The sequence below is a fragment of the Sciurus carolinensis genome, chromosome 12 (assembly GCF_902686445.1).
Source record: "Sciurus carolinensis chromosome 12, mSciCar1.2, whole genome shotgun sequence".
NCBI classification, from domain to species: domain Eukaryota; kingdom Metazoa; phylum Chordata; class Mammalia; order Rodentia; family Sciuridae; genus Sciurus; species Sciurus carolinensis.
In genome coordinates this window covers 101,391,564-101,406,546 of record NC_062224.1, presented here as the reverse complement: position 1 = coordinate 101,406,546, position 14,983 = coordinate 101,391,564, and the positions used below count along the sequence as shown (strand labels likewise).

Here is a 14,983-nt window from a genome sequence, read left to right as displayed (position 1 = left end):
CACTCCAATGTGCTAGTGAGGGGCAGTGGATGGGAAGAAGAGGCTGGGCCGCAGACGTCCAGCTTTGAAAACTGGGCTCTCTCCCACTCGGTTTGGACAGCTATCCACTCATCCGATGAGGCCACAGAGCTTCTGTGGAAGCCACAAGAGACCAGCTGTGGAAGCCCTCCAGTATTATCAACGCGCTCTCAGGCTGCCAATGTTGCTGCAGAAGAAGGCATTCTATTTTCAAAGTTTATTTAAAAATATTTTTTAAACTGAAGAATGGAGTTTTGTAAAATAAAAAGGAGGGTGTGTGGAGAAGAAGACAGAAAGAAGGTTGCTAAGAAGGGAGACTCCAGGGAGAATGGGAGAGAGGCAGGTTGAACGTCAGGGACTGTAAAAGGGCCCATTGCCATTGCTCTTTAGAGGGAAAAATTACCCTCTTTAAGAAGCATATTGTGGACTGGGGCACTGAAGTGGAAGGAACGATCAAAAGCACACTGTCAAATGTGCCCCTTGTTGCACAATTAAGGAATATGTCATTGAAAAAATATGTTGACGAAGTAGGCAGGGGAGGAAAAGTCGGTTGTCACTTTGCTCTTATCAAACTGTCACAGTTCAAAGGAGCAATGCCACCTCCCACGGATGGCAAAACAGGGGAGAAAGTCCCTGCCAGACACAATTAATGGAATGTAAAACTTAAACCTTTTCTAAAAAATGGAAACATCTGTTAACATGAGAAATACACCTTTCAAACCAGCAGTCTATCCCACGGAACTAAAACCATCAGGATAGAGGGATACACGTACAGGTTATTTACTGCAGCTTCATTCATGGTGCCAGCAATTTGGGGATGATTGAAAAAAATCATGGTGCTTCCATATAGGAAATAGTATGCAGCCATCACAAAGAATGATTTAGAACTAGAACAGTTACCGTGGAAACCGTTTCATGAAGTATTTTTGAATGAGAAAACTAATAAGTAGGGTAATGTATAAAATATAATTCCATTTTTCTAAAAGCAAACTATGAGAAAATAGCTTATGAACGTGTGTGTTTCTATACTACATAAGCATGTGGAGAAGCTCAGGGTGGCACCGGCTAAGTCAGAGTGACACTAGTTATTTGAGGGGAGGTGGGTGGTGTGTGGGAGAAAGGGGAGTAAATACGTAAATAATTATGCGCTATATATATATATCAAATTAGCATGCTGTATCCCATAAATATGTACAATTAAAAAGAAAATATAGCTATTAGCTTTGAATGATGGAAGGAAGGAAGGAAAGAAGGAGGGAAAGAGGCCGAAAAGGAAGGAGGGAAGAAGGGAGGGAGGGAAGAAAAAGAACCAGAGGTATCTGGTTTAACCTCCTGACCTGTAAGGATGTTCATCATGATGTGTCAAGTATAAAACCAAGGTGCCAAGTTATGTACATGCCAGTTATTCTCAACTTTAGGTTGCACCAAATCCGCTGAAAGTCTTGCTAAAAGAGACATCAGGGTCCCATCCCCAGAGTTCCTGATCTGATGGGGGGGGGCCTGAAGATTTGCATTTTTTTTAAATGTTTTTTAAGATGTTGATGGACTTTTTATTTTATTCATTTATTTATATGCAGTGCTGAGAATCAAATTCAGTGCCTCACACATGCTAGGCAAGTGTGCTACCACTGAGTCACAAACCCAGCCCCTCAGGATTTGCATTTTTAGGTGATAATTTTTAGGTGACACAGTTGACCAGAGACCCCCACTTTGACAAAACCCTGTTCTATATCACGAGTGTATAGTTTTGAAAATAAATCAACGAAAGTTCTTTAGATGAGGATAAATGCTTATATATTTGTATGAACGAAGACAAAGCACAGGAAAATATATGGAGTGATTTATATTAGCTAATTCAGAGAGCAGGGAAGGAAGGTGGCTAGAGGTTGGGATGGACCGGATCAGTGCCGATCGGTGATGACTGATTCTGCCTGTATGAAGATTGGGTATACGTGAACTGAGTATACTGCTTCACTTATACAAACAGATGATTCGTTTTGCACCTTGACAACCTTTAATAAGACAATTAGGAGGATGGATGGATGAATAGGCAAATGAATGCGGTGGTTGGACGGTTGGAAGAAAGGCCAGATGAATGGATGGAAGGACAAGGTGGGAGAGGAGGAGGAGGCAGGCAGCAGGCGGATGAGCCCGGTGCAGAGCGCAGCCCCAGAGCCACCTGCGCCGCCTCCTCAGCTGGCATCCTACCTGCTTCAGCTGAACGCCGTCTTTGGTGGCCCGGAAGCTCTGGCTGAGTTCATCCACTTCCTTTTCAAAGAGCGAACGCACCTCGCTGAACCCCGAGCTCACTGGCCCCATGAGCTCCTCCAGAATGGACGCCAGGAAAGGCTGCACGCTCTCCCCGCAGCTTTTCTCGGCTGGTTGGGCCACCAAGGCTGAGGAAGGAAAGAGCCGGAAAAGTGTGACTGCGGGTAAGATTAGGTCCAGGCCCTGGAGCCAGGTCAGGGCTGGACAGTGCCCCATGGAGTCACTTGGCAGCCTAGGCAGGTTCGAAGGGGCAAGACAGACGGGCACAATAGTCCAGGGCCAGCGCTCAGAAAGGAACACAATGGCCGATCCGAGAAGCGGGCAGACAGGCTCCCCCTGCCCGAATCCCCTCTGCCTGGGATGGAAGCGGTTCGTTGCCTGGTCTCTGGACACACAATGCCTGATACTATGAAAGAGCCGGGAGCCCACCTCCTCCTATCCATTACTCTCCTCACAAATGCAGTTGTTTTCCTATAAACATAATTTATTAAGTTTTCATTTATTTCTCTAGGAAAATGAATATAATTCCATCGCCCTCCCGCACCCAGAAACTTTTTTAAAGAGTCAGAGACAATCTTTCCTCAGCCAAATGAAACGAACTTCCCTTTAGTTTGCCACCATGCCTGCCTTCTGTCCCCATGCGTAATTAAAGCAAATCCAGACAAGACTCCAATGTATTTTCCTGATAAGGACGACAGGCTTAGCAACAGGTAGATACAGAAAATCATAGAGCGGGATTAAAAATGTCATCATAATTCCTCTCCCTGGAGACAGACACTAGCTTTGATTTGGAGGAGGAAGACCACGGGTCTGGGTGCATCTGGGCAGGGCAGGGCAGGGGAGCCTGTGGCAGCCAGCGCAGGGGGTTCTCAGGGTCAGTCAGTGTGGGGAGCAGGAGGGAGGGGATAAGCTGAGCTTGCTCTGTGGAGCTGGGGAGGCCACACAGCCTCGTCACAGGATCCCAGAACTGAAGGGGGAAGCACAAACCCCCCAGGGTGTCCCACCTCCATTTTACAGATGGGAAAAAAGAGGCCTGGCCGTGTGAGGTGACTCGGCCAAGGTCACACCCTAATTTGCAAAGGGACTAAACTCAAGTGTGTTTTTAAAGTTCTTATTGGCAGATAACTTGCTTACAGTGAGATGAACGGTTTGGGTTTACAGAAGGAGGTCAGAGTTCTGGAGGATCAGGGGGGTCCTCTGATTCTGAGAATGTGAGATAATAGTCCTAAAAATATTTGGGATGTAAACTATTAAACAGGTCGTAGACCGATTAGGGAAAAAACCCATTTTGACTGTATGATTTACACATGAAACAATCTATGACTTGTAAAAATGACTTGTTTTGATATTAAATGCAAAACTGCCAGGAGAATAAATTAATCATTAGTTAATTAACTGTGAGAGGAACTACTTGAAAAGAATCTAATTGAAAATTTGGAATAATCCTGCAACAAGCAGTCATGATTGGGCAGAGTTGGCCGACTTCCTGCAGCCTGGGGTGGAGATGGCTCTGGAGGGCAGCGGGGGAAGCCTCAGGGCACTTGTTCCAGCCTGCTCCCCATTCCCCACGGAGTGCTCCCTCCTGCTCCCCATTCCCCACAGCATCCTCCCTCCTGCTCCCCATTCCCCACAGCATGCTCCCTCCTGCTCCCCATTCCCCACAGTGTGCTCCCTCTGCTCCCCATTCCCCACGGTGTGCTCCCTCCTGCTCCCCATTCCCCACAGTGTGCTCCCTCTGCTCCCCATTCCCCACAGTGTGCTCCTTCCTGCTCCCCATTCACCAGAGTGCTCCCTCCTGCTCCCCATTCACACAGAGTGCTCCCTCCTGCTCTCCAGGCTTCTTTCACCCTTCTGACACCTGGGCCTTCCTTCTTCCATTTTTACTCATAAACATCTTACTCATGTCTTCAAGGCCCAGTTCAACTGCCACCCAGCCTAATGCCCTGGAATCACCACTCAGCTTCCAGAACTGTGGCCTGCAGGTGTTGCTCATGCACTGATTAAATTCTACATCCCACACACGTATGCTCTGCTATTTTCTCAAGCCTGCAAAGATGCGGTTGTGATGAATATGGTCTTGTGACATGTTAGTTCATAAGGCTTGCTTGAGTTATGACAGCTGGCCAAAAGCCCTGAGCAGACCATGGAGCCGGACAGGCTGGGGCGGGAGGGATTCTGAGCCCAACTGCCACACAGTAACTATGGAACCTGGGCTGAGTTCCTTAATCTCTGCCTCAGTTTTATTATCTGTAAAATGGAGCTCATAAGAGTAATTACTTCCTGGGGTTACGATGAGGATTAAATGAGTTTATGATTCGCAAAGTGCTTAGAGCAGATGAGGAGCCTGGAAGCACGCAGTTTCTATTGACTGGTGTTGTACCTATTGGCATCACCATTCTTTCTAATTGCCCAGCTCAAACAGCACCCTCATTGAGAGGCACTGCAGTTTTGAAGTTGAAAAGGGCTCTGAGTCCTGACTGCGAATCCCTAAGCTTTTGTCCCAACCTCTTGGGGCATCTCTCAGAGTCTTCCTCCTATTCCAGTATCTGTGACATCCTCTTCTACTTGTAAAATCATGTTGTCTTTTAATTCTTGCTGCCCCTGTATTCAGCAGAAGCAGAATAAATGCTGATTAAATGAAAAAAATAACTGTGGAGCAGAACTCAAGTAGAGAGAATACTGCTCACTACTCCCAAAGTTGTTATTGCTTGAAATCCAAGGCCCTTTATCAATGCAGTCTTAAGTTTCTCTCCTTATTTAAAAGGCAGAAAACCAGAGACCTGGTTAAAAAGTGTTTCTGATATTTTGTTTTAAAATGACTTCAGGATTACTTCCTTTTAAGGTTTCTTTTTCTTTCTTTCTTTCTTTTTCTTAGGGGCACTTAACCACTGAACCGCAACCTCAGCCCTTTTTTATATTTTATTTAGAGACAGGGTCTCAGTTGAGTTGCTTAGGCCTCACTAAGTTGACTGAAGCTTGGCTTTGAACTTGCAATCCTCCTGCCTCAGCCTCTCAAGCCACTGGGATTTTAGGTGTGCACCACCACGCCCGACTTTCTAAGGTTTCTTTTAGAAAATAACTAATAGTCCAGAGAAGACTCTTTTTCCATTTTATGAGGACACAGAGAGCCGCAGAGTTAGGGGAGAGAACATTTTAATTTCAGCCATGAGAATGACCGTGGTTGGGCCCAGCTCAGCCCCTGAGGGCAGAAAGTTGGCACGAGAGCTGGTAGCTGTACGGAGTGTTTCACCATATAGTCAACACTAGGTCATTGTGCTCAAGGAGCAATGAGACTGGATGACAGCGAAGGGACAGCGCTCTGGAGCTGATCTACATCTGGCTTCAGAAGGCATTGTGTGGACAGACCGGACACACAGACACCACGCGCTCGCCGTGTTACACCCCGTCTCATCTCCTCTCGGTAGGACCTGTCCCGAGAGCCGGAAGCAAGCTGAGCTGAGAATGAAGAGGCCTGAACTGCAGAGGAGAATCCCCAAAGCCAACAATCCCATGAGACCGCACACCTGGGAGTCCAGGAACCGGGCCCTCCGAGTGCACTGCTCAAGCTCCACGTTGCTCAGGAGGCCAGTGGTAAACATTTTTTAATGAGCGAATCACATCTGAGAACTAACTACCTAAAAAGATTGTTGACAAACAATCACAGATGAGCCTACATGCTCTTCCTCTGAAGTGACATTAGGTGTGGTGTGTTCATGGGGTTATGGGGGCCCCAGAGAGAATGCAGAACCTTAGAATTTTTCCTGTGGGATTCCTTCAAAGTCACTGAAGCAAACTTTTCCATCAGGGGCCAGAGGGTCAATTCTGGAATCTCACAGTCCATAAGGACTCAGTTCCAACTACTTGATTCTAATGTTAAAGCACAAAGCAGCTACAGACAATATGTAAATGAATGGGCACAACTGTGTCCCCATAGAACATCATTTACAAAATCAGGTGGTGGGCCACAGCTTGCTCACCCCTCCAGATTTCAGAGGGGAACACTGAGGCAAATAGCGTTCAAGTGACCTCCCGAGTACTTATGATTGGCCAATGTTGGAGTCGGAGCTAGAAACCCAGATTTGTTGACTCTTAGCCAAAATTGTAGGTTTTTCTGTCAAAAGCAAATCCATTATTCATTGGCTTAACTATTTGCCGCGAGTCCATCTATGCTGGGCATGGTACTAGGCAAGAATGTACTTGAATGGCTGGGGCTGTGGTTCAGTGGCAGAGCACTTGCCTAGCATGTGTGAGGCACTGGGTTTGATCCTCAGCACCACATATAGGTATATAAAATAAAGGTCCTTCAACAACTAAAAAAATAAATAAAAATAATATATAAATAAATAAATAAAAAAATATATATACACATATATATATAATTTTATATATATATATATATATATATATATATATATATATATATATATATAAACTACTTGAGCAAACCAAGGCATTATGGCTCTGGTCTTTGAGAATTTACAGCACAACCAAGGTGGACAGAAGCCCCTAAGAAGTCCTATCACTGGGCCAGCACAGGCAGCATCAGAATATACAGGTAAGACCACAAGGCATGAAGTAAAATTTTCTCCACCTCATGTCCATGAGGCTTCCAAGGAAAGATTCAGGCCCTTCCTAATACATATAGCAGGCTTCTATTATAACTATTATTACCTCCCCTATTTTAATTCTCTAAAATCATGAACAGCCATCACTCAATATTTGGGGCAATTGATTCCAAGATCCCTCTACCCCCAAAACCCTGAGAACACCAAAATCCAAAGGTACTTAAGTCCCTGATATAAAATGGCACAGTATTTGTGTTTTACTTATGCACCTAACTGTAAACTTCATGTACTTTAAGTCATTTCTAGATTTCTTATAATACCTAATAAACATAAAAGCTGTGTAAATAGTTGTTACAGGGCTGGGGCTGGGGCTCAGTGGTAGAGCGCTTGCCTAGCACACATGAGGCACTGGGTTCGATCCTCAGCACCACATAAAAATAAATAAATGAAATAAAGGTATTGTGTCTATCTACAACTAAAAAATCTTAAATAAATAAATCCATAAATAGTTGTTACACTGTATTGTTTAGGAAATAATCTTCAAGTAAAGAAATCTGTACATGGTCAATGCAATTTTTTAAAAAGCATTTTTGATCTGAGGCTGTCTGAATCCACCAATGTGAAATTCGCAGATACAGTCAACTAGCTAGGGATCTAACTACAAATGAATCCCTAAACCTGCAGCTTATTTAATTAATAGGAGCATGGATTATCTCCACTGACCTTTGATCTTCCCAATTAAAAAGTTTTTCGAGTTCACAATCTGATCCATGTCTGAACGGATGGTTCCCTCCAGGCCCTTGGTGAGAGCTCTGCATTCCTCCTTCAAGGCACTTAATCCTTCTGAAACTTGGTGCTGAACCAGGTTGTAAGCCTCCTCCAGGAGCTGGAAGGGAAGGACACGTGAATCGTGGCTTGCAGGTCGGAGCACAGGAGGGGCTCAAGCAGAGGGAGGAGGAGGGTCCCCGCAGACCCCCGCGTGAAAGAACTGCACGCAATTGAATTTTTCTTTTAAAGTTCAGGTTTGTTTGGATCAGTCCTCACGTAAGTGAGACTCAGCAGGCATTTCTCCACCCAGGGACTGAACCATCTAAAATCAACAACGACGAATGCCTTGAGAAGAAAAGGGAGGAGAAGGTTCATCTCAAGAAGAGAGCTGCAGGGCCTCCCCACTGCTTACTCCGAGCCAGGCCCTCTTCCTGTCATTCTTCTTCCCCTTCATTTTAGGCAGCAGATCGGTCTGAAGGGTTGGCAGGAGCTCCTCCATCACCAGGTTGCTCAGGATCTGTGGAGTGGAAGAGGGCCCTGCTCAGCCGGCTGGTCTGAGCATCGGGCCTACTAGAGATCTCTCGGTGGATGTCTCCGCCCTGGGCTTTGTGGACTCTATTGGGGTAATAAGTGTGTGTGTGTGTGTGTGTGTGTGTGTGTGTGTGTGCACGCGCGTAGCTGGGGATGGGATGGGACTGGACCCAGGGCCTCACGCAAGCTAATAAGACCAACTCTACCACTAAGTTAAACCCAGGTTAATAGTTTACTCCTGGTTCTGAGGTTACAGAAATCTCAGCTAAGACAATCTTGTGGGATAAACACGCTTAAAAATTCACAAGGAACAGAACCATCTGCCACCTTTCTCCAAATGCCATTTCCCAATGGAAAGAACACCATCTCCACCCTCTCTGATATTTAGGAAAAGAAGAGAGGAGCAGTGTGAAGAAGAGCTTGAAAACAACCCCCAGACTGGATGAAGCCCGTGAGCCACTGTCCTCCCCCGTCCACCACTTAACGTCCTGCACCACCACCACGCCCAAGAGCAAGGCTGAAGGGCCAGATGTGGTGGTGCGCACTGTAATCTCACCAGCTCAGGAGGCTGAGGTAAGAGGCTCACAAGTTCAAGGCTAGCCTCAGCAACTTAGCAAGGCCTTAAGCAACTTAGAGAGACTTTGTTTCAAATTTTTTAAAAAATAAAAAGGACTAGGAATGTGGCTCAGTGGTTAAGTGCTTCTGGGTTCAATTCTGGGAATCATGGAGGGAGGGAGGGAGGGAGGGAGGGAAGGAAGGGAGGGAGGGAGGGAGGAGGCTGAAGGGGATGCTAAAGATTTGCTAATGCCAAGGGGAAGGATGAGCTATGGAGAAGATCTTCAAGGTTGTTAGCTAAACTGCTCTCCAAATGCTGAGCCCAAGCCTCAAAATGCCCCCGCAAAGAAGGAAGAAAAGGGACCCAAAGGGCACAAGGGAAAAACGGACATGGGCAAGAATGGTAAGAACCCTCCTAAATTTGAGATGCCAGACAGACCAGGCGCAGAGGGCTGAAGGTGCTGGCATCCCCGGGGAAGTGTGTGCTGTTTCGATGACTCCATGCTTCTGATGACTGTACAGCTTTAAATACTATTTTTAAATCAAGTTTTATAAAAACACAGAGTTTTGTTTTACTTTCTTTAGAGCTATGTTGTTAGCACACAGAACATGTTGTTGTTCTAGAGGGAAGAAGTACATATCACAAATAAAAGTCTCCAAAGCTGGATTGCTGGGGGGGAAACACTTTTCCCTTGTAGTTTTGAGGGACTTCCTCTTGGCTCCCGGGAGGAGGGATTCCTTGACGATGACACACAGTCATCTTGGCACAGATGCCTTGCAGCATGAAAGCACTAAAATTAGTTTTTATGTTCTCTTCTCCCTCTCTGCCTTCGACATAGACTTCACTTCCTTAAACCCAGAGACCTATTGGAACCTGACTCTTGCAAACTGGTTACCACTACATGGGACAATCTGGACTTTCCCGTGATGCCATTAAGACATCATCCTTCAAAAGCTTCCCTTTCTAGATAGTGGATCTTTGGACGGATAGTTCTGCCATTTTCTTTTCCTTTCTTGAAAGCCAGCGATGGTTGATGAAGAGTTGTTAATCAACGTGCTGAATGTGCAGTGTCGACCTTCACTCTGAACTTGCCCAGTTCAGAGTACTGGACCGAGACCTCACTGGGTAGAACATGGCTTTCAGAAGCTGGTCATCCACTGAGAAGGGAGTTCCAAAGTGGTTGGATACCGCTGTCTGTCCATATCCTGCCTGAAATATTATCAGTGTTTATGAAAAGTATCTTAAATAAATCTGGACACAGCTTGGAAAAAAAAAAGAAAGAAGTAAGAAATACTTTGGAACAATTGGACATTGATAGGCTAAGCTGAATGTGGGGAGGCCAGGTTGTTTTTAAAAAAATGTGCTCCTAAATCTCTCCTAAAATTTTGCTTGGATCAGTGAAAATGTTTCTTTGAAACAGCAGATTCTACGTCCATGCATTATTGCTCCCTTAACACTGACCCCTCTGCTTTACCCCACACCCCACTCCCCAAACTGGAGAAGCTTTGCTGTTCAGCTTCACTTTTATCACGAATTTTCTGGGGCTCACAACTCAACTTTCAACAGTCCGCTGGCTGCAGATTAAGATTTACCAAAGGGATCTGCAGGGTAGCTAGCTCAGTGGTGGAGCACTTACCTAGCGTGTGTGAGGACTTGGGTTCAATCTCTAGTATTGGGGGGAAAAAAAGATTTATAAAAGTCAAGCGACATAGCGACAGTGGGGAGTGGAGACAGGCAGAAAAACAGAGACTCACTCAAGGCATCTGTTCTATGAAGTTGAAATAATATTTATCCAAAATAATTGACCTCCTCCTTCTCGCTTCTCATAAAAATTCAAATGATGCTTTGGGAATTACAGAAGATTTTCTCTGAGGTCACGGCTCAGCTGCACGCTAGTAGGAGCACTCGCGAGCTCACTAGCTGTTGCCGTTCACCGGGGCTCTGTTAGAGCGGGTGTGAGGTTTTTGCTCACACTCCCAGTGTCGGGGTACACAACTCTCCAGTTGCACTGTGCTTGTGGCTTCCAGGAGAGAAGGCTGCTCAGGTCTGCACAGCAGGTGGGGTTCCTCACCTGCCCAGGCATCTGCCTACTCTGATGAACAGCAGAAGGGGGATAAGATGTCCACTAGTCCTGGTGGCTCATTGGTGGAGAATTGTTTACCTTTCTTAACCATTCTCTGGGGGCAGTCAAGAGATGAATCACCATTTTCTGAGGAATTGAATAGGAACTTGACATGGGCAAAGTCCATGGAAATCAGCAAGTCCAACAACTACATTCTGCAGGTAATTAATAATCCCTGGGGAGGGCTTCATCCTGTTCAGATGGGTAAGCTTCTGTTTGGAAATTACCTGACCTAGCAATCCAAGGGAGCCATAAGGAGAGGTAAGAGGCACAGAAACTAACATCAGAGCTTATGATCAATAGGAAATACTATCTTGGTTGAAAAGTATTGAACTCAAAACTCCTAACAAAAGTTCTAAGGCACCCTTTTGCTGAGATCGATTTGAATTTGAGTGTGAGTGTGAGTAGATTTGAAAAAGATGCAAATGCTTTATACCAAGGCCAAAGGGGGAAAAAAAAGAACATTCCATTTGGGTGGGCTTAGTTTTCTTTTGTTTTTCCCACACAATGTTCCAAGAAATTTGGTTCTATTTTACAACTGTGGAGTTGAAAAATAAATATGTCTGGGAAAAGAAAGAGGGGGGTAGAAGTGGGTGGGGCTGAGGAAGAGCTGGGGGGCAGGCAGTGTGCGGGGCGGATGCCTCACTGTCTCATTCCAACACCAGCCTCCTCTGACCTGCAGCTCAGCCCACCCTCACCTGCAGGGCCCACTCCTATTCTGTCTGCTCTCCATAATAATAGGGCCCGAGGCCCTGGGGTTTTTCTAGGGAAAGTAGCTAATCTAATAAATACATCATAACAACAAAAGGGTTCTCTAGTCTCCTCAGCACAAAACAGAATCCACTGAGTTTTACCATTGGGACCTAAAAACGAAATCTCATCTAATAAAAAAGAACCAGGAGAGTGCTGGGCAAATCTAACCACTGGGATGCTGAGATTTAAAAATTTCATCGCACATATAATCAAGCATGTCATTAGGCTGATCAAAACCAACAAACCTGGGCTCACTCGCTGAAGGCCACACCACAGTCTTCCTTTCAGACACCGAAGCTTGAGGAAGCTCTGGGGCCCAGGGACATCGCCCACTTCCTGAGGCAGGCCCCAGGTCTGACCAGGCCTCTGGCCCTGGATGCCTGGTGCTACCAAAGGACTGTGGGTGAGAGAATCTATACAGATTCTCAAAATCATTCAATAGGTGACGACTCTGGAATGCATGAACCAGGCCTGAAAGGTGGAGAGTTTTCTTGTCTAGAAATCACTCACCTCTGGGAATTATGAACTGTGGCCTGGCCCATCTGGCTCACGTAAAGGCAGATAATAAACCTACCAACTGTAGCTACTTTACATTTTGCAGAAGACTTTCTCTCATGAGCTCACTTGATACATTATATTGACAAGTAGGAACTATGTTGATTTTTTAATTGATATATAAATATTTGCACCTTAACAGTCTGTCAGGCAAGATATTTTGAGATATTGCTTTGCCTGGATCCTTGCCTAAAACAACCATTGCCCTGGGAGCCTGCCTTACTTGCTATGTGAGTCACTACTCTGAAGAAATAATGTAACAAGGCTGAGAATCTTCTGATTCCATCCCCAGGGGTTGGGGGTCATACAGTGTTATGATTAAGTTAGTAGTAGATATGAAGAAAAAAATGCAAATAAACCTAGTGCTTTAGATAAAAGAAATCATATTCTCGAAGTCAGTTACATGTTGCCACTTTCTTTAGCTCCTAGTTTGGTTGCGTCCTGACCTCTACTGAGTCTTGGGATAAACACAGCTTCACTGTTCCATTCCAGGTATGAGAGGTGATGGCAATCTTAACCCTCACCAAGCCATTTACTTTCTCCAGCTTCTCCAGGCCCATTTCTGTCACAGACTGGCTTTGGACAACCCTCCCGAATGTTCTTTTCCTCGCCAGGAGAGTGCTGAACAAACACCCTGAAAGGCACTTTCAGCGCTCATGTTTTATAAGTCTGATTTCACTAGAGATACTCAAATTCTTTGTGGAGCCACTTGATAACTCTTGTCTAGTCGATAGAACATGGAATGCTACTGTTGTTTCCTAGCAGGTCCTTCTTATTGTCTCTCCTCTGGAATTTTCCCCCTCACTTATAGTATTTGATATTGTGTGTGTGTGTGTGTGTGTGTGTGTGTTTTGGGGGGGGTGCTAGGGATCAAATCCAGGCTCCTACACATGTTAGGCAAGTGCACTACCACCAAACTACATGCCCAGCCATATGGTATTGGGAAATAAATGACTTTAGAATCTACCAGAAAGACAGAGAGAGAGAGAGAGAGAGAGAGAGAGAGAGATTGAGATTCTGTTTCAAAGGCAAAAGAGTGAAGAACAGTTCCACTATCATGAGAAAATTTTTGGCTTTAGATGTTTAATGAACAAACAGAGGGCAAACACCATCTGGAAACTTCCAAATATTGTTTCTTGATAACAAATTTCAGCAGCCTTCAAAAGAGGCTCTCTGGGAGATGTGGCAAATATAAATAAATAAATATTATTCTTGGACACTGGTTCCTATAACTGAATAATGCTCACACCTAGCTACCTGTTGGCTGCTTAGTCATGTGAATGGGGTCATCAGGGAGGTTGGAGTCAGAGCACAAAACAGCTTACTTTGGAGATTTGTGACTCCATCTCTGAGACCAAGCCCACAGAGGTATTTAGGCCATGACAGGCATTTTACCGGGGTCATGGGAAATAATAAGGGACCACAGAGGCAGAGAAGTAGAAAAGATAAATAAAACATAGAAAACTGGCTAATGCTTTTGGAATTTGTGTCTATTACTTCATTTATATATCATTCAAAACCAAATTGTAATGTTGTATATATGAATATGTCATAATAAATCCCAATATTATGTATAATTTGCCAATAAAAATTAATTAAAACATATCCTTCAATATATAAAGACAGTCCTGTGCCAAATACTTATCCAACAACATCTCATTTAATTCTCACAACACTGCAAGGTACACATTATTATAATTATTTTTTCCAGAGGAAAAAAGAGGCTAAAAGAAGTTAAATAATTTGCAAGATTTAAATCCAAGCCCAATGACCCTACCCCCTCCCATACACGCATTGCACAATACCCCATTACTCACATCTGCTTCTAGTCTGGAAGGATGAGGTCATTTGAGAGAAAGAGTGTTTTGATAAAAGACGGTGGGAGCAGCTCTTTCCACCGTGGCTATGGTGCTTCGGGCTGCCCTATTAGTGCCTGGCCTGTTCCTTGTAGTGGGTGCACAATAGCTCACTGACCAACTGCTTCCAGTCAAGAGAGAAATGGCCCTTGGAACTACAGCTTCCATTCTTACAACTTCTTTTCTGATTGCTTATTAAAAAGACCCCGATCTCCTACCATCCAGAGAGAGGGTCCAAAATTCTGAGCCCTGTGTTACCTGAATTTCATCCCCAATGATCATTTCCCAGGATCCATAGTGACCTTTCTCCTGTCGGAAGAATTGCACAGCTTCTAAAAAGGCTTGGGCTTCAAACGTCGTCTGCTTCGTGTAATCTGGAGGAAAGAGGAAGGGACGGTTAGCAAAGTAAAGTGCTCTGCTTTCGGTTCTTCCATGGTTCTTCAAGTGTGAAGGCTGAGACCTAGCATTAGCTTTTATGAGACATGGAATTACGAGACACAGAAAAAGCAGAGCAAGTGCCCAGTTCAGTCCACAGGCAGGTGTGTATCATGGGACTTGTTTACCATCCTAGCTGATTAAGTCCATCAGCCGGAAGCAGGCGAAAAATCTCCTTTCCTCTCCTCGTAAATGCTTCTTTCTCTCCACGGAGGCACCAGTGACTTTGCCCTATCAACCATAACACCTCTCTCATACAGCACCTTTTGTGTCCAAAGTATCTGAGTTTCCCAAACACAACTCCAATTTCTTTGTGACCAAATGTCAGCTCTTTGTCAAAAGGACATCTGTGTAATATGCGAATTCATGCAAACATCAAACAGTGATTATTAATACATATATAGCAGAACATTGGTCTTTGGAGCACTTCACCTGTTTCACTGAGATTTGACAAAAATTTGAGGAAAGTATTATTTCTTACTATTTTATAGATGAAGAGACCCAAAGCACAGAAAGATGAATTAATAACCCAAGGTCCTACAGCTAATAAGTGGCA

General features: G+C 44.7%; 1 protein-coding gene across 2 annotated transcripts in view; it reads right to left on the bottom strand.

Annotated features, from left to right (window-relative positions):
• Niban1 (niban apoptosis regulator 1) overlaps positions 1 to 14,983 on the bottom strand; it is a 137,503-nt gene that overhangs the window by 14,729 nt on the left and 107,791 nt on the right. For both annotated transcript variants that reach the window (XM_047521382.1, XM_047521383.1), the window contains exons 6-9: positions 14,251 to 14,366; positions 8,032 to 8,136; positions 7,575 to 7,737; positions 2,227 to 2,414 (exon numbers count right to left, since the gene is read on the bottom strand). In XM_047521382.1, the coding sequence (XP_047377338.1) occupies positions 2,227 to 2,414; positions 7,575 to 7,737; positions 8,032 to 8,136; positions 14,251 to 14,366 (572 nt within the window). The remainder of the gene's footprint in view (positions 1 to 2,226; positions 2,415 to 7,574; positions 7,738 to 8,031; positions 8,137 to 14,250; positions 14,367 to 14,983) is intronic.